This window comes from Rhinolophus sinicus, linkage group LG13 (assembly GCF_036562045.2).
Source record: "Rhinolophus sinicus isolate RSC01 linkage group LG13, ASM3656204v1, whole genome shotgun sequence".
NCBI classification, from domain to species: domain Eukaryota; kingdom Metazoa; phylum Chordata; class Mammalia; order Chiroptera; family Rhinolophidae; genus Rhinolophus; species Rhinolophus sinicus.
Genome location: NC_133762.1, coordinates 34,360,688 through 34,380,853, shown reverse-complemented (window position 1 = coordinate 34,380,853; position 20,166 = coordinate 34,360,688). Strand labels below are relative to the sequence as shown.

General features: G+C 48.7%; 1 protein-coding gene across 6 annotated transcripts in view; it reads right to left on the bottom strand.

Annotated features, from left to right (window-relative positions):
* Positions 1 to 11,660: 11,660 nt before the first annotated feature.
* Positions 11,661 to 20,166, bottom strand: part of TTI1 (TELO2 interacting protein 1) — a 43,730-nt gene continuing 35,224 nt past the window's right edge. For all 6 annotated transcript variants that reach the window (XM_019750210.2, XM_074317876.1, XM_074317873.1 and 3 more), the window contains one exon: positions 11,661 to 12,398. In XM_019750210.2, the coding sequence (XP_019605769.2) occupies positions 12,215 to 12,398 (184 nt within the window). In that variant the 3' untranslated portion in view covers positions 11,661 to 12,214. The remainder of the gene's footprint in view (positions 12,399 to 20,166) is intronic.

Sequence of the window (20,166 nt, the reverse complement as noted above, 5' to 3'; positions counted from 1 at the left end):
CTTCTGGGTGATCTACCTGAGGAAGGTCTGGTGGGCCTGATGGCTGAGTGCAAAGAGCTGGGTCCACTCAGCTGCCCTCCCCATAGTCCATCGGGCTTGGTCTTAAAGAAATTTAGCAGCCTCCAGAGGATAGGGCATGTACCAGAGCGGTGTGTCAGCCACTCGCCATGTGTATCTATTTCACTTTAAGTTAATAAAACAAAATATTCAGTTCCCCAGTTATACTAGCTACATTTCAAGTGCTCACCTGTGGCTGGTGGCTGCCATACTGGATAGCACAGATATAGAACATTGCCATCATTGAAGAAAGTTCTACTGGAGAGCACTGCTCCACTGAACAGTCATCTCAGGTTGTATGGACAGAGGCAGAGTACCAAGAAAAAAAGGTAGGCAATGTGGCCTGTCTGCACTTTGCCAGGCAAAGCCCAGCTGAACCACCAGGGTCCACAGGCCCTACGCTTTGCAAGGGAAACAAATGAGAGAGAAGAAGGGGTTCAGGCAAGGGTAACCAGGGTTGGAGGGGGCTGGAAACGTAACTGTGTCTTATTTAAAGGATTTGTGGACAAAAAAGGGGCCACATACTAAACCTGACAAGCTCAGGCAAGGCCTGCATGGCAGGCACTACAAAACTCAGAGACTGAAATTAACCACATAAGACGGTCTGAACCTAAAAATTTCCTAAAAATTCCTAACGGGTCATGGCCGGTAGTCACATCCTTGGCCTGGAGCTTCTTTGACAAAGCTCAATCTTTACCTTAAGTGAACATATCTAGTGTCTTTTTGCTTCTAAGATAACATACCCTTGGAATGTCAGAGTGATCCCTTTTTCCAGACCCCTCAGGGCACAACATACAGCACCAGAGCCTGAGACTACAGAACCCTCGTTGTTATCTTGTTCCCCAAACACCACCTCTACGTGCTGTTATATGTTCATTATTAACTATCTTGTACCCACCAATGTAAAAGAAGTATTTGTCTCTCTATTTTACTTTATCCAATCCCAGAGATTTCCTTGCTTTGCTTTCTCCCACCCCCTTAATCTACCACCTTCACGTAACCCTCCTCCTTTGATTGTAGTGTATAAAATAAGTCACAAAACCGCCATTCTCCAGAGCATTTGCTTAACCCGTTGAGATTTTGCTTCCCAGCAATTGTCAATTTGACTCCAACAAACTCATTAACGTTCTCTACAGGTTTGGACATTTCTTATGTCGACAGGATGTTTGCTATGGATTCCTCCAGAAGCAGATGCTGGAACAAAGATTTAAGGGTAAGTAGTTTACCAGAAAGGTGATCCCAGGAAGCCCCAGTAGGGAAGTCGGAAAGTGAAATAGGGAAAGGTTGTGTGGTCAGGCAAGTGAGCACTGTGACAGAGCAGGCTCCATCCTACCAGGGGACTCTGGGAGCCAGTGTAAAACACTGCAGCTCAAAATCATCCTGCCTGAGGGCTGGGGGAGCTGGGGTTTCTACACATCAACTTCCACCAGTCATTGGCTGAGGGCTGCTCTAAGGGTGTTAATTTGCCAGGACTTCTGGCCTGGCAAGCTGGAGACAGGAGGCCCTCCTTACCTACAGAAAGTCCTCAGGCAAAGAGATGCAAATATGAGGCAGCTGGAAGTTGGCTGGAGTGCACTGAAGTGGTTAAGACCTGAGGGATATGGGCTGCTCACTCAGCCCTGTCTGCTACAAAAGTCAGACCAACATCTTTAACCCCCAGCCTCCTCTCTCTCTCTCTCTCTCTCTCCTTACACACCTCTCACAGTGGCTTCTTCTTTTTCCTTAGACTCACCCTGCTCCCTCCTACCACAGGACCTTTGCACATACTATCCTGTGTGTCTAAAACGTTCTTCTACTTTCCCATCCCCCTTTATCTAGTTAAGTCCTATTTATTCTTCAGATCTTGGCTCAAATGTCCCTTCCTCTAGGTAACTTTCTCTGAGGGACATCCACCCAAGAGCGAGATCAAGTCCTGTTGCATGCTGTCCTAGCTCTCCGTCCTATAAGTGTGTCATTACATGTTTGCGAGGTCAGTTGATGAACACTGTCTTCCCCATGAGACTGCGAAGCAGGGGACCTTGCTTGTTCACAGTGATGCATAGTAGGTCCTCAATAAAATGCATGTTAGGTGAATGAATGAATGAATTCCAGTCAGATTAAGACTCCCGGTAGCCAGAGAGGGAATTTACCAGCTAAAGACCCGAGAAGAGGAGGAGGCTAATTAGCAATTCATTAGGATCCATTTTCACGTCTGTAGTCAATGCTAATCACTTGTTTGTTTAAAACAGGAAGTTCTGCACTCATTAAATCCATTAGTAAATGAAAATGTTTCTAGGGGAAGTCTGGCCTCCCACACTGGAGTGTAAATTCAAGGGCTTCACCCCCTCCTTTGTACAGACTTGCCAGAAGTTGGCAAAGCCGGTGCTCGCACGCTGAAAACACCCTGAGCTAGGACCTACTCCTCACAGCAGGACTTTAGGAACCTGCCTCTTCAACTCTCAGAGCTCAGTTTCTGTCCCTGTGAAATGGGCACAATATTCAGTTGCATGGCTAGTTGTGAAGATTAGAGGGAGCTGTGCAGCCAGGAGTGTCCGCTCACACCTTGGTATTACCCTCCCGATCGCCTAGGGTGGGTCTGATTTGAGAATGAGGCTCCCCAGCAGCCCCACTGGTCATCGGGCCACTGTCTTGAACTCTGTCGCTTTTATTAGCAAACAGGCTCCTCTCTCCTTCTAAGCAGCCCGTGTTCAGAGGGTGCTCGCAGGCTACGTGGTGCTCACCCAAGCCTCGTGTGAACTCCTTTTATCCAAACAGCAAGACCAACCAGGTAGCCATTAATTATCTGCATTTGCAGATGGGGAAACTGAGGCTTGGAAGAAGAGACACTTGCCCAGGGCCTTTTCTCCTCCCCACGCTGAGCGGCCTCCTTGAGGCAGAAATGGCTGCTCTCCCCAGTCTGGGCTCCATTAGGGGGAACTGCCGTTCCTGGATCTAACTCATCCTCGTGTTCCCAGGGACCTGGTGCTCTGCAGAAACAACAGCCACCTTTGCCCGACTCCATACTCGCCTGTGTGCCCCCTGCTTTCCACGCATTAAATCATTGAGTCCTCACAAAAATTCTACAAGGCTGAGCTACTATTATTATCCCCATCTTACGGATGAGGACACTGATTGTCAAGGTCACGTGGCTGGTAAGTGTGGTAGAGGGCAAAGGCAGTCTGCCTTCAGAGCCCATGCACTTCCCCTCTGGGAGCACTGCTCTGCTCCCACAACAGACCCCCAGAATGGAGGAGGGGACGGCTTGGAAGTGGCCTGGGAAGGGTGCACTCTGCCCTCCAGCCCACCAGAGCCCTGCAGAAAAGCCCCAGAGAACAACTTCCCCGAGGCAGTGCTACCAACCCATTCCTCAGTCTCCCAAGGTGGAGCCCCGGCCCACCTGTGGGGTATTGAACAGACCAGCCTCTGTCCTTTTCTTCGGCCTCCTTGTCTACTGTTCCCACCTCCCACTGACGTGAGCAACACCTCCAACGGTTGTGTGAGCCTCTGCATTTGCTGTTCCCTCTGACCCCAGAGGCCCTTGCCTTTGAGTCTGATGAGCAGACACTGCAGAGCTAGCTTGGATGGACTCTCCTCCGGGAAGCCTCCCAGTTTCCTTGCAGTTTAACCTCTGTGCTGCTATGAATACCTCTACTGTATCATTATCATCATGGTGAGGACCACTTCCTACAGAGCACTGCCCGGGGGCCAGGCCCGGAGTCGGGCACTTCATCGGTCTAATTCTCACCATGCCATCTCAGGGAGAAATTATTTTTATTCCCATTTCACCAAGTCTCAGAGCAAGGAAGATACTTGCCCAAGGCACCTGGGTCGGGATTCAAACCCAGGCTGTCTGCCTCTAGAGGCTACGCTCTTAACTACCGCTCCCAACCTCTTCCTTCTTGTGATGACTTGTCTTGCTTAACTCTCCTCTGAGCCTAGCTCCTAAGAGGCAGTATTTCTGTCCTTTTGTCTCTGGGTATGGCACGTAGAAAGCCTGGGAAAAGGCTTATTGACTTGAAATTTCCAACCTGCAGATTTTGGATCCTGTTGCCCAGACCCTGATGCAACTGGTCATGCGACTCATCATGGGATGTTAGCAGCCTTAGGTTCAAATCCTAGCTTTGCCCTTTACCTGATATGTGTGGGCCCGTCACTGGAGAGCAGTCATCCCAATGAGAAGAGGAAAGCGCAAGTCACAGCCCTGTCTAAGGCGCTGAAGATGCAGGAATGAATGTCGCCCCTCCATGGGGGTGGGGAGGCTGTAAGCCCCAGAGAGAGCTGAGTGGGGGGGGGGGGGGGGCGGGAAGGGGCAGAGGGAATCATGCAATGCCTCTGAGAATGGAGTGGGAGCCCTGAATTCTGCCTGGTCAGGAAAGCCTCTGAGGCTCAAGCTGCTTCTCTTGGCGCTCTGAGGGGCTCAGATGAGCTAGGGCATGAGTGGGAGATGGCCTTCCTGCATGCACACGGGGCCCATGGGGTGTCTGCCTGCACAGTGCACAACCCATGCCCTGAAGGGCATCCTCCCTGCTTATTTGGACTAAGCAATAAGCAATGCCTCCCCTCCCCCAGCCCTGATTCCCCTTGAGAAACGCAAAGCACAGGGGAGGGGACCGGACAACGATGTTAGTTTCCTAACCCCAAAAGGTGCGTTTACCATAGAATTTTAGACTCACGAATGCCTTATATTTTAATAATAAAATTTTTTGTGAGTAAATAAGTTACGCAGTGTGTATGGCTAAAAAATGTGAAGAGTCTAAAGGGTATAACGTGAACCGACTGCTCATCACTGCTCCTGTCAACCCTTCCTGGAGGCTACCACTTGGTTGTCCTTTAAGAGAAATTCCACACGTCCCACCCCCATAAAGAGGAGTATTGTTCGGCTTGCCTTTTTCTTTAATAGTATCTCTTGGAGATGTACACAGAGAAGTAGCTCTCTCTTTTGAAAGGCAAGGCACAGGATGTGTTAGGAAGGCCCTTAATTAGCCAGGCCTCTCTGGATGGACCTTTAGGTTGTTGCCATTCTTTTATTAATGCAAACAATGCCTCAGCGAACACTTTGTTCGTCATCTTCGCACACGGACAAGGAAATTTCTCAAAGCAGGATCGCTGAGTCAAAGGGTATGTGCATTTTAAAGTCTGATAGCCACTGCTCTTTTGTTCACGTTGTTATGTGGATGTGCCGTGGTTCACTGAACCAGTACGTCCACCCCTCCTCCCTCCCCACCCAAGCTCTTCGCCAGCTTTCTTTTTAATTCCACATTTACCTCCAGGAAAGAGTTAACAGTAACATCTCGCGACTTTTTTTATTTCTTTATTTTTTTTGAGGACCTTATACTATTTTCCATAATGGCTGCACCATTTTTACATTTCCACGGTGCTTAAGTGTTCCAATTTCCCCACATTCTTGCCAACACTTATTTTCTGTTGTTTTGCTAGTGACCATTCTAATGAGTGTGAGGTATTATTTCATTGTGGTTTTGCATTTCTCTTATGATTAGTGATGTTGAGTATCTTTTCAGATGCTGTTGTATATCTTCTTTGGGAAATTGTCTATTTAAGTCCTTGGTCCACTTTCTTTTTTTTGTTTTAAGATTTTGTTGGGGAAGGGGAACAGGACTTTTTTGGGGAACAGTGTGCATTTCTAGGACTTTTTACTGGGGAACAGTAGTGTGTTTTTCCCAGGACTCATCAGCTCCACCCAAGTCAAGTTGTTGTCCTTTCAATCTTAGTTATGGAGGGCGCAGCTCAGCTCCAGGTCCAGTCGCTGTTGTTAGTTGCAGGGGGCACAGCCCACCATCCCTTGCGGGAGTCGAACCGGCAACCTTGGTTGAGAGCCTGCACCCCAACCAACTGAGCCACCGGGGAGCTCAGCGGCAGCTCATTGACTTCATTCTAGTTGAGGAGGGCGCAGCTCGCTGGCCCATGTGGGAATCGAACTGGCAGCCCTGTTGCCCAGAGCTTGCGCTCTAACCAACCGAGCCACCCGTCCGCCCCCATCTCATGACTTTTGATGTACTATTCTTCAGTATAGTTCACCAGGATTTCTGTGTTGTGATGGGGGTTGTGGTGAGGGGGGTTTCAGTCTCTTCCGGACAGATGTTTAAGTCCTGTGACGAGGGCATTTCCTATCTGTTGCTTCCAGTCTCTTGAGATATGAGTGTAAAGCCTGAGGCATGATGCCTGGCACATACTGGGCATCGAGTATTCGTGAGTTTCTGTACATAAGAACAACACTGCATTGAATTACCTATGTGTGTACATTTTTGTGCACATGTGTGAGTATTAAATTCTTAGAGGCATAATTGCTGGTTGAAAGGTGTGCGCGTTTAAATTTGGTAGTCTGCCAAACTGCCAAAGAGCTTGTACCCATCTACGCACCCGCTTCCCGACATACCTGTCAACACTTTGTTATCCAATCATAGATGTTTCCGGGGGTGGAACATGCTGGGAGACTGACTGGCTCAAACCTTTTACCTAGCAGACGGGGAAACTGAGGCCTGGAGGGGGGGGTAGCACCCAAGGTCAGTTGTGAACTATGGCACAGTTCGATTCCCATTTCCGGCCTCTCTGTTCTCTCCTAGAGAACTTGGCAGTGTCCTGGGTGGAATGTGTGAGAGCACCGGGTGGGGTGCATGAGGTGAGCAAGGACATGAAGATGGGATTAAAGGGGAAGTGGGGTGCACCGGGGTCTGTCTATTCCGCACCTCTGCCTTGCAGAATGAAACATGTTTATTTCATGAAGAAACTTCTAACTCTTCTCCACTACTTCTCCCCGCCTCCCCCACCCCTTCAACATCCTTTCCCTTGGAAACGGCCTCGGAGATTCTGAAAGGTGCTTTCCTTACTTCTGAGCCCGCCTGTGTGGGAGGAAGCTGAGGACGTGAGGGTACTGATTGAGAGAGCAGGTTGAGACCCAGGAGCTGTTGTGCAAAAAGAATGGCAAATTATATGAGGGAAACCAGAAGCGGGTGGTGAAGGCAGCCATTCATTGGTGCTTTTTAACCCTTTCCTGCTGCAAAAGCAGGCAGCCCCAGATGCTGGCAGATGGCTGCAGTGAGAGACATTTTCCTAAATGGTTTGTGCTGACGGCTTTGAAGGGAGGCTGGCCCTGCTCCCTTCTTGCCCTTTGCAGACAGGCTTTGTGCTCTGGGTAAAACTGTCGGAAAAGGTAGAACGGCGCCTAATCTAGGAGATGATTCCTGTGGGAAATCAGGCTGCTTTTCAAGCGTAATTTGAAAAGCTGCTGCCTCCAAACTACAGTGGTGGCGGGGTGTGGGGGGTGCAGAGAGAAGAATGCCATTTATAATGCAATCAAAGCTTCGGCAGTCAGCCATCACTCAGAATTATTTTCTGGAATTTGGACTCTCTATTCCTTACTCTGGAGAAAAGGCAGCACAGGCACTTTGCTTCCAATCAAGCCCGACACAGAGGCTGGGGTAAGTCACACGAAGGGAGAGGTATGTACCCTGCACTGTTCATCACAGCTGGAGCTTTGGAAAATCATTTCTAGGGCTCCTCAAGTCTCCAGAACGAGCCAGAGGAAGCCTCATCAGAGGTTCCATTCATCTCACTTCTTACTTTTAAACTTGAAAGCACATATTTATGTGCCTCAAGTTGCCCATGAACCACGGCACGTCAAACAGTTTGGGGTTGATGGAAGAGGTACATTTTCTCGTCCTGGGACTTTCAGAAACACAATTTCATCGCCAGCCTCTCTCCCTTCCAATTTCTCCTGTATGCGGCTACGAGATGAATATTCCTAAAACGCTGCTTTCAATTCATTACTCACCTCTTCGAGAACCTTCCAAGGCCTCGAACCTTCCAACTTCTTGATCTCTTAAGGCTGGGATCCCCACATTGGCAGTCCCTCCATAAATGTGGCCTCTAATCTCTAACATACACTCCCAGACTGCCAGGCCAGCACACTTGTCTTGGGACACAAATGTGGGGTGGTGGATGGATGCCTGTCAATTTTGCCTCTCCCCACCCTGCATCTCTTTTTTCCTGGTAACCAAATGCAGTGCTGCCTTTTAGGGGAAGCCACTCCACCCCAGCTCTCCCTGCAGATGGCTTGGGTGAGCTGACCTGCCTGCCTGCCTCCAGGCCTGCCCGTGAGAATGCTCTAGATCAGGGGTCAGCAAACTAAGGTCCCCCAACACTAAGGCAACACTAATGCAGCTCCCCCCCACACCTATTTTGTAAGGCCCTTGAGCTAAGAATGATTTTTACATTTTTAAAAGGTTGTAAAAAAATATCAAAGAAGAATATGCCAGAGAGACCCTAGGACCTGCAAAACCCAATATATTCACCATCTGGCCCTTTACAGAGAAAGTTGGCCAACACCTGCTCGGATGCACAATGCTTGGCTTGGGGCGGGGCAAAGGGCCGGCTGAGCTGAGGGGAGCAAACCCTCGGGCATGTGCTGGCGCTGTCTGAAGGTGGGGAACACTCTCCTAGGTTTGTTAACTGAGAGAATAGAAGGCTGGAACTACGGGTGGCCATCTCTGACACTTCACAGAGGGAGGCTGCTAGAAAAGGAAGCCAGCAGCAGGGAAAGCAGAATCAAAAGACGGAGACGCGTGTGGGGTCTGGAGCGAGCTGGGCCTTTTGGTTATATGGCAAAGACAGTTCTTTCCGCTCCAGCCAGTTTGAGTTGGGCCTCTTGTTGCAACTGAGGAAGTTAGGACGAGTACAGATGTTGGCAGGTATGCCCAGGTGCCTCTGGGCATGTTATTTTCCCTGTCTGGAATGCCCTTTATCTTCCCTGCCTGCCAAAGTTTGCTTGTTCTACTGCGATCGTACCTCCTCCTCTGCTGTGGTCCCTTTTCATTCCTGGGTAGTTCTGAGATTTAACCATCTACTTTCTCAGCTATAACTGTCTGGAGGAGTACGTACTGCATCCCTAACAAAGCCATGAGCAGTGGGGTCGGAGGGGGGAAGGAATACGGGTTGTCGGAGCCCCAGGCACTCTGCTAAACACTCTATAATCATGACCGTGTATATTCCTTCGGCTGCAAGCAGAGGCGCCACTGCCACATGAGAGATACGAAAAATGAAGTAAAGTGAGCTGCCCAAGGTCACACAGTTACATAGAGGCAGAGATAGAAATCAACTCCAGCTCTGGTTCCCCATGTTCTTTCCACAACATGGTGCCTCCTGAGGGCCACATCCAACCCTTCACAGGAACCCCGGATCCAGCGCCCCATGTTCCCGAATCCGCCAGGAGCCTTCCACTGCCTGCGGATCAGAACTCCAACATCTCAACCTGAAATTCGAAATCTCAAGCCCACCTATGATTCTCTCACTGACCCCTAACTCCAGCCAAACCAACACACGAAAACCCCGAGTGAAAGGAGAGCCCGTTGTCACCACCAGCACGTTTTAACAGGGGGAAATGATCCCTTGGTGCCCCCGCGATTGAGTCAACTGGACAGGCTCAAAATGAAAGTTGGCTGAATAGAATCATAACTGGAGAGGCACTCTAATTAGTTTCTTTCTTTTTTTTTAATCAAGTGCAACAATCTGCCTGCAGGAATCTGAAAGCAACTCAGGATGTCTTAACGCTTAGAGGAAGATGGCTTTCTAGAACACCATGGCAAATCCTCTCAAGCAGATTATCCTGGGCAGAGTGTCCCCAGAGCCCAGGTTTTATCACAGCCCAGGATATGTGTGTATGTCCCCTGCCTCCCTGGACCCCAGCACAGCCTGCCACACCCGGGGCCCCAGGAAGGCTGGTTACTTTCATCTCACTGGGAGCTCAACAAATCGTGCCACCTCTGACCTGTTTTCTCATTTGTCAGGATTTAGAGATGGAATTAGCCTATCACTTTGTGTCCCCAGTGGAATTAGGAACAATGCTGTGAATCCATTTATAATCTCAATTAGAGGGCAGACCCTCCCTTTCCCAAAGAAAATCATCCCAGAATTTAAAAACTGGAGTCCTCTCCTTTTCAGGGGTTCTTCACTTGGGGGGTCCCTGCAGGGTCATGTGTGTAGGCTCTGGAATTGTAGAGCATTTTGTGATGTCCGCTGAGCAGACCCAGCCGATGAGGAGATGGTGTGTGAATGCAGTCTTGCGGCGATGCAGTGCCCTCCCGGGAGTGACACTGGAGGAGGAAGAGTTTCTGGGGAGTGGGTCCTCAGATTTCATCAGATTCCTAGAAGGGCCCAGAATCCCAAAAGAGTTAAGAGCTCTCCTTCTGGCTCCACTTTACAGGTGGGAGAACTGAGGCCCAAAGAGAGGGAACGTGTCTGATGATTTCTGGCAGAGCCAGACTGGAAGCCAGGCTGCTGTCACCCAGACATCCCGCTTCCCTTGCAGGGAAGACCCTAAAAGGCGATGAGGGAGCCTGTCCGGAACTGGCTGGGGACCCTTGTTCCAGTATGTCCCCAAGCCAACCACCTTCAGGGTTTTTGTAGAGCTCAAGGATCACCTAAATTACTGGAGGCGTTATCTAGATGGTGGCTCCTCCCCATGCACGTGGTGAGGAGGCCTTCAGTCTGTGTGTTGTGTGTGTGCGTGTGTGTGTCGCAGGTTACCTGAATTTACATAATCTGTGCCTTGTAAATCCCCCAGCTAGAAAAATCAAGTACTTATCCTGCCTTTTGTACACAAACTCCCTCAAGGTTAGCGCATGGTTGAGGAAGGGCAGGTCCCCTTCTACAAGCACTCTAGCTGAAAGCAGGCTGGCATGGTGCGACTAGAGCAGCACTACCTGGCAAGCATCGCTAAAGAACCAGTGGATCCAGGTGAGGTTCACCAAGGACAGCCAGTATCGTGAGAGGAGCTCAGACATCACATACCGCCCGATGGAAGTAACGCCACAACACCACATATGGAGGAGTGTTGCCAAAACACAGAAACAAAAAAACCAAACCTGAGCGAGCCTCTTGTTGTGCCTCCCCATTTACAAGAAATACAGGTGACAGGAGGAGCCTGTGAAATGACTCCACAGGGATGTAATCTGTAAATCCACACTGTGGGGAATGCTGTAGGATAAATGACCTTCTTTCCTCACCATAAAACTTTCAGGGGAAAAAAAAAAAGAGATGGAGGCGGAATCTATAAATGAGAAGAGATGCATTAAGGGACATATCGATAACAGCAGTGTACGTACCTTATTTGGATCCTAATTCACACACACTGGGGAAATTGAAACACCAACTGAATCCAATATTAAAGGACCATCGTTAATGGTTGTAGGTGTGATTTTGGAGGTTTAAAAAAAATTGCAGGGATTTGCTTGAAAATAATCCAGGGGTTGGTGGGGGTGGGGAGGTAAGTGGGCAGGGGGCTTGAGGAAGCAAGGCTGGCTGGCTACGTGCTGGCAACTGGGGCAGCTGAGTTATGGGTACCTAGGGCATCAGAATACTATTATCCATAATACAAAGTAAAAAACATTCATCTCCTGCTTAAAAGGTATCCAAAAAATTGTCATGACTGTTTGCTTTTGGGGAGGAAAACCAGATGTCTGGGACACGAGGAGACTGACTTTTCAGTTTCTGCTTTGTGCTGCTTGGATGTTTATGCCGTGGTTCTGGATTATCCATTCAAGAATATACACTCAATTAAAAAAAGAAATCGCCCAATTTAAATAAAAAACTTCAAAGTGAGCTCTGGATCATACTTTTCATCCAAGAAATGCCTTTATTTCATTTTCTTCCCAAGAACAGGTAAGGTGCAATGCGTTAGTTCCATCTCAGTCTTCGTGGTGAGGGAGTTGTGTGTGTCTGTGATGCTGGGCTGTGTTCTGAACACGCCTGGATGAGTGCTACTTCCACGTGGTCCTCAGGTACTCAGAGGACACACACGATGCACAGAACAGGCCTCTGCCCCACACTCAGGGGGGTGTGTGTGGTGATGGAAGGGGTGGCCGGTGAGGCAGCCGGGACCTCAGGAGACAGTAAGCTAAGGAGTTAAGCCCTTAGAGCTGCCGACAATGTCATTTGAAATCACCAGGTATAGAAATATAAATAACAGTCAGCTACTTTCCTTCAATCCAATTTCTAAGCAGTTGCGTGATCAATCAATTTATAAATCGATTGGCTGTTTAATCCACCTTTGCAGTCTTCTCTGCTGCAGCAGCCAAGGCCTTTGGCCAGGGTGGGGTCAGCGCCCCACCTGCAGGCAGCGGAGGTGACCTCCTCTGGCCCGTGCCTGCCCAGTGGGGGTGGGGGGTCACTGTAGCTCCTGGAGCAGGAGGAGCACGTTGGCTATGTAAGGGTTCTGCTGCCCCACAGCCCCCCGCAGCTGCACAGGATGGAGGCTGGGGTGGGGAGGTGTGAGCTGCTCAGGGCAGTAAAGTTCGTTCAGGAGGAACCAGGTGGAGTCTGGGTCTACCTTCATCAAGTGGAAGAAAACCCTGTGGAGAGATGAACAGGAGTGAGGAGGGGGGTGGGCGCTCAGGGAGGGGAAGCTGCTGGTGTTCTACCCAAGAGGCCGCTCACTGGGCTATTGGAGAGAAAACTGACAGCAACATCAAATCACGAACAGCAGAACAAACCCACTTCAGTTCATAAGGCAGGGCCATTCGCAGGGCCCCAAAGCCTATCTGAAATAGAGGTGAGGAGTGTCGTACCCCCCGACATAGAGAAGAAGAGTAATTAGTCCGACCAGAACAGACCTGGCATCAAACAAGCTCCTGGCAGAGTCCGGTTTTGGGGTGTGAAGCCCGAGTTTTCAGAAGGAAGAAAATGGACAGGCCCACCCTTCACGACAGGCTCCCCTTGGCTCAGAGCACCAGCCCTCCAGCTCACTGCCGACCTCTGTAGCTGGCCCTTTCTGACCAGAGAGCCGTTCTCGGTGGTCTGGACATGCTCCGACAGGGTTCAGCTCGTTCCTCTCCTGGGGCAGGACTGGCTGAGCCCTGTCCTATGACCTTGGGCAAAGGCAAGGCACTGGTGTCCCATATGATAAGGACGGAGCTGAAGGGTCTGGACCACCTGACACGATACACCTACCATGGTTATTTTGGCCTGAACTGTGAGGTCATATCCCATTTCTAAATGACCAGTCACATGCCCAGGGCCACTGCACTGGGTGTCTAAGTGTCAACTCCATACACTTGGCCGACTCTAGGATTCAGAGCCTGGCTTTTCAATCCCAGGAAAGACGAGGCTCTCCCCTAGTGGGGAAGCTCCCGCTCAGCCATCCTGCCCACGCCAGCTCACACATCACCTGCTCAGAGAAGTCGGCCTTCCTGGACCATTATACCTAGGTGGCTGCCCCTTATTTTTCTTTTTCAGGACACCCAGCACTTATCAACTACTTGTCTGTGGACCATTTCCCGTCCTCACAATACAAGCTCCTGGGGGGCAGGGACCATGTCTGTTTGGCTCACTGCTGCATCCCGGGCACCTAGCATGGCACATGGTAAGCACTCAACCAGTACTTGATTGAACAGGTTCACATACTGACTAAGCGACTTCTTAGGTTGTCCACTAATGACTGAAGATGACATCCCTCTCTGGAATATTCACATTCTATAGAAGGATCTAAAGGACAGGTCAACTGCTCACCACCAAGGAAGGACTAAGGAACGTTAGTTACAGGATTCACATCACTGCAGACACTGGTAGCTAAGTGGCTGTGGGAGATAATTCAATCTGTCTCAGTCTCGGTTTCCTCATTTCTAAAAATGGGGGAATGTACTTCCCTCAGGGTTTTGCAGAGATTTAACTGAGAAAACACAGATCCAGTCCTACCCAGTGCCTCGCAAATGCGATCCCTATCTACCAATAGTGGAGAATATCTATTTGATGGACCACATTTGATTCTTGATGACCATTCCTAGGAGCCTCTCCCATACAGCTGGCCATCAAATAGCGACTTAAATGCTTGCTGAATGGAGCTAAATTCTGGTTTTTAATTATGTTAATCTGAAAAGCCTGTGCACTTTTGCTTTCTTCGTAGGGTTTAGAAGACATATGCTAAGGAGGCAAGGGAGGCAGGTGGGAGGGGGGCACTTTGAAAATTTTTCTGACCTGTTTTGTGCCTACACAATTCAAGTTTTCTTTACTTAGGATAATCTTGTATTTATAACCTCAGCGGTCGTTGCTGGAGAAGTGATTAGAATATTCCAATTCATTGTTTCCACTTCACCGCAGAAAGGAGCTGGGCCTGCGTGGGAGACAATTTTTGTTTAAAAACAAAAATATCTTTGATAATTAGAGTGGCAAGGGAAATTATGAAAAAAATGCACCAAAAAATGGGAAGCAGACTTCTATTTACACGTGACACAGTTGACAGTTTTCCCTGGTGCCAAAGACTGTTAGAATGCAAATGGTTTCATCTGATTTTTTTTTTCCCCCTTCAAGAACTGGAACAATTTCTCAAGCTACAGCATGGCACAATCTCAGCTTCAAGGAATATTTTGAACTGGGCAACACCCAGCAAAGTGGTGCCTTGGCTCCGTTCAGTCATAGAGGCATAAAAACGTTGCAAGGTTCATTTTCTGCGTCCTTTTTAACATGCTAAGTGCGGACATTGTAATCGTTGGCAGGAAAGGAAAAGCCGCTCTCTTTTCCCTGTGAGATCTCTAAATAAAATGTTAACAGGAAAGCAAAGCAAAAACGCGTGCAAAGTTCACCTACTTTTATTAAGCAAGAGCCAAACTCTTGGAAGAATTATTTGGGGTCTCACTCCTTAGCTCTTAAAGGGGCAGACTCCACAGATTGGCAGGTAGCGATGCAACTTCTCCCACCTCTGGGGCTTGAAGCCCCGTTATTTTGCCTCAGTGAACCTGTTTCTTCCTCTTTCTCCAAAGGAAGATGATCACACCTGCCCTACCCTACTCACAGGTTTGTTCCGAGGCTCTAAGGAGATGAGGTACAAGAAAACACTTTGAAGGGTCTAATGAAAACACTGTTCCTTCCAGAGAAAGTGGGTGTGTGTCTAAGGAATAATTATCACTACCAACCCTGGCACACGGCCATGCTATGGATAATTCTCAACACTCTGAAAAGGGCAGGACATTTGTCTTTTGTTTCACTCATAATTTCCTTCATACTGACTTGGTGGGGGTCCCAATGCTCAGCCACATGGGTTCTAGTTTTGCCCATTATTTTCAGGAAGAAAGGAATGCAACAGTCTTTGCCCCTCTGCATGCCCGAGGTCGGAAACAAACAGGGTTCTATGCTATCAGGTGCTGACAGGTGTAGCGGTGCTTTTGGTTGGCAAAAGTGACCCACTGAACTCGAAACACCGACAAATTCTGGACTGGGACCCTTGTTTACTTTAAGCCCCTGGGAGCTGAGCTCGAGGCCCAGGAGGTCTGGTCTGAGTGCTCAGTGGCCCAGCTTTGCTCCCAACTCTGGCACCACTTCGTCCTGGGGCCAGTTCCCACCCACCGTGGGGCTCCTGGAGAGGGAAGAGCAGAAAGCTGAAGACCTCGAAAGCCCTTTTTGTATAATCAAAAGCCAGAAGACAAAGACAGGACCTCTGCTTTGAAGTGATTGCAGTAACTGCTGGGAAAATGTTCCTAATACATCTTGACACATGGCAGGGATGGCTGTTGAACATGCCAAATGGCCAGCTCCATCTTTTTTCAAACCCAGAGAGAAGTACTTTTTAAAAAATATATGTACACCATTTAACTTCTGAACAAAAATTTCTTTCTCCTTCCCCCAGGCCCAAATCAGTGGCTCCAAGGGAGCACAGTTATCAAGAGATGATCTGGTCCCCAGAGTTTGGGGAGGTACTCGGCTGTGCCTCATGCCTCTTTGAGTGGCCTGGGGCGAGTGATTATCTCTCAATAACCTGTAGGGCCGTGTAGCTTAAATGATAACTTGACTTTAAAAAATTTAGAACTCGCCGTTAGGCAGTTTCTAAGCAACCTCTGTTTCCATGGCAAAGAAGCCTGGTGTTTATACTGATTTTTCACTTAAAATGCGATTTTATTGAATTTCACTTCATGCAGGCAGCCATTTCCCTGCACTTCAGCCCTATCTTCAACTGACGGGTATCAGTAAGTACCTAATAAACTCCAGACGCCAAACCAACAGAAGCAGCTCATTCCTGTACGATCAATATCAGGGTGCTCCGGTGACCGAGCTGGGGGTGAAGCAGGCTGAGGAGGTAGGAACTATGCTACCTGAATCTGGTCGGCTGGGTTTGGGTTCCATCCCTTCATGGTTTACCAACACCTGGTCTGGCCTAGGGACTGCGCTAGATGTGTGGGATACGAAGCTGGACGGACAAAAAGACTCTGGCCTCACGGCTCCCTGTCTGGCAGGGAGGACAGACTAATCAGAGGCCCATATGCAATGTGGAGAGGGCCATGCTAGAAGTCATGTGCAGGGTGGAACCAGGAAGGAGGGGACATGGAAGTCTCTTTTCTGTAAAGGGGGCGGGGGTGGGGGTGGGGTGGTGCATCAGATGAGTTCTAAGGCCCCTTCCAGCTCCAACAGTCTACAGCGGTTCACAACAGTGGGCAGTGGAAGACAGGCCCTTCCCCCAAAATGTGGTAAAACCAAAAAGAAACCCCTCTGCTGCAGATGCAAATATCACAGGGTGTCCTCACCATGTCAGTCTAGACAACATCTGCTTGGGGGGAGCTCTAGAAAACCACCAGCCAATCAAAGCCCAGGAAAGCTAAACAAACTGTAACTGAAATTCAGAGCTTCCAGCTCTCCTGGGTGAGACAGGCTATTCTTTCTCTGTCAATTACTTGCTTGAGGGATCTGCTGCTCCTTGTCTCTTTCTGGATTTATAAAATGCTCTCATGAGCTGTCTGTGTAAATGCCAGTGGTAAAGAACTTGTGGCTTTGTGATCTGTTTCTCTGTTTATTTATTTATTTTGGGCTTCTAAGGCAGTTACTCAAGGATGTCTCCTTAGGAACACGACACAGGCTGTCTCTACACGGGCATAACTAAATGCAATCGGAAGATCAGCTCACTCGTTGGAAAGCAGGCAGACCCACAGTTATTTTAGCTTCCCTGCTATTTCCTCTCTGGCTGAATAGCCTCCACACTCTTCTGTTCTCTGGCCATCTCTTCTCCCGTGACTCCACACATGCTGATGCTACAAACGAGGTTGTGTGTTTCCTTTTAAACAAATGGACGCTCAGGGTGTCCACGTGTCTCAGCCAGCAAGCAGTGGGCCGATGTTTCCATACTCGGTAATTTACTCTAATGGGTCTCGGTTCATTGGTTAACCAGTATTTCAAGCCTGTCTTTCCTTGCTATTCAATTTAGCTATCTTCCCCTGCACGGAGGTCGTTTTTTTGTTTCTAAATGTTGAAAATGGAGGATTATGACTTGAAGCAACGATTTACTCTCTAAATAAATACTACCAATTACCTTTGCAGCTATACATTCTCGTTAGACTTAACTGTATTTACCTGTTCAAGACCCTTCATCTATCAACCCAGCTCCAACCCACATACTCACGCAGAGACTGATATTCAAAATATTTAAGTGCAACGGGGACAGGATTTAAAACCATGAACACCAGTAGAAGCTTATGATGCTAATCGCGCCTTTAAAGTACCACAAGACAGAGTGTCATAAATGCAGTGGAATGACTCCATTGCTTTGTGCATATTTAAAAAGATACGGCACTGAGAGGACCAATCTGTTACAGGCAATTCAAAAATAAACCAGAACCTGAAGGGTTTAAATCCCACTGGGACAGGATTTAAAAGCAGCCCCTTCCATCTGGCTAGCTCTCCTGCCTCCAGGCGTCCCGCAGGCCTAGATTCCATGATGGCCACGCTGCTAGGCACGGATTTCAAAGTGGCCCCGTGCCAAGTACCAAGGTGGCAGGCTTGGGTCTTGGCCCCGGCTGGCTGGCCTCTCAGGCCACACAGAGGGTTTCCTGCTTCCTCCCTGGAAGATGCGTATTCCTGAAGATAAAGACATCTTCATAGCAGCCTACCTATTTTCCCTCCCTCCCCCTGAACTGTTTTCCTGGAACCCACGCTCTGGCACTAAGCCAGCAGCCTTCACTGATGGATGCTGTAAGAAACAGCTCTAGGAAATGTACTTCTGTATTTATTGCAAGGGTGTTAGGGATATTAGTCACGACGTACCCAGTGTTGATGACCCATGGAGAAATTTTCTTAGGGTTCAGTACTGAGGAAAGCTGCGCCTCTTTCTGAAAAGCTTTCTTTTTTTTATCCCAGCAATAACTAGAATTGCCTCTTTGCTCTGTCAGGAAGCCCAGAGCCACACAGCGGGCTCCTCTCCAGCAAGGGTGCAGAGCTCCACGTCCGCATTTTATGTTACCCTCAACCCTGGTTTCGCCTTGTTTTCCTTTTATTAGTTTTCCTTTTAAAAAACGTATTCACTTCCTAGTTTTCTTGTTGCATACCCTTAATTTATAAGATGCCCTAGGTCTTTTTTTGGGGGGAATAAGGAGGAAGTTTAAATAATGATTACTACTACTTATTGACTGTTTTCCTCTGTGCTGATATTTTGTGCGAAAGAATAATCTATGTGACTTTACTAATTCCTTGTAATAATTCTATTGGAGAGGCTTGCTCTAGTTTTGTAGATGAGGAAACTGACACTGGGAGAAGTAAGGTAATTTATCCAAGGCTATATCGCTATCGAGCAGCAAATGTGAGGCCGACCCTAACGTGGAATTCATCTTTGAAATCTTTCAACTCTCAGTACAATTCTTGGCTCAGCCCCAAGCATCTTTTAAATAAATACACATATAATAAGACAATCAAGGCCATTTCCCTGGCTCCTTCACTCGGTACTGAGATGACATGCACTCAAGCCTGTTAGGTGTCTGGGACAGGCCACAGACCCTGCCAAGTCATGAATGGCTACCCTGCCGTCTGCCACGGCTTTTGCTATCTGGAATCCACTTTGTGCAGGTGGTCCCGCTTCCAGGAGCATCAGAGCCTCCTGATTCCCGACCCGGAACGGTGCGTACACCCGCAAGCACACCCCAGACTCGCCTTCCCCACCCACTGGGTGGTGACACGGTCACCCCGGGCAGATTATCAATCACAGGACAACGCCAAGGAAGCAGGGAAAGGATGGGGGACAGCATTTGATTTAAGCAGCACAGAGGGCCCTGCCGTCAGATCTGAAACCCAGCAACCCTCTTTGTTTGTAATCTGCATGGCAGATGTCTCTTATCTTTGGCACCAGGAAATCATGCCTATAGATGCACAGTGAACAGCTTCAGATCTGAGCGTATTTTTAGAACAATGAGCCTGGAAAAGCAGCAATGCCTGTCAAAAGATGGATAATGGGAAAGCTAACTACTTGGGTCTGGATTTGTCAACTATTAATCAAATGTCAAAAGGAAAAATATTAGGAGTGCCCTCATTTCCATGTTGGGTGCAATCCAAGGTGGAAGCAGCTCTGCAGCCTGAGCTCCAACAAACTGCCCACACCATTTAAGGGGATGAGCTACTCATTTCAAGCTCAGCTGAACTAATGGATCACTAGTCTGTGGCTCCTTGATCCGTTCAAATATAATAGGCCAGGTGTGGGTAAAGAGAGGCGCTGGGGCTCTGACAGGGATGAAATGAACCAGCCTGTGCCAGTCTGTGTGCGTCCAGGGTTTGAAGGCACCGGCTGGTTCTTTGATGGGCTGGGATCCTGCCGTTAGAAAGCAAGCGGGGAAGTCAGTCAGTAAATGAACCTTCAAACCTGGTCCTGACTTCTCAAGCAAATGGATGGCAGGGGAAGGTGGCACAATTAACACGAAAAAGATCTTTCTGAGGTGAAAACCTCTGTCCAGATTTCAGTCAAGATGACGCCAGCTTACTACAAAGAACTCCATGCCCAGGCGTGTATGGGTCTATATAACATAGACGTAATACATGTGTTTGGTGCAGCTATATATAGCCCACACAGGTGTGTACGCACACGTAAATATATCTCTAGAACACAAGCACTGTGAGGGTGGAGGCTCCCTTATCTGCACAATCACTCTGGGAGGAAGGTGTTATCACCACCCCCAATTTATAGAGGAAATGAGGCACAAGGCAACTAGGTCATTTGCTCAAGGTCACAGAGCAGGTAAGATCTGAACCTAGGTTTGTCCACCTCCAAGACGGGTGAGTACCCTTTGCCCTCATATACAATGGCGAGGCACAGGATGCTGGGAGGGCATTCCCAACCCCCACATGCACCAAGGACGGCAGCATCCCGTGCCTGCACGACCC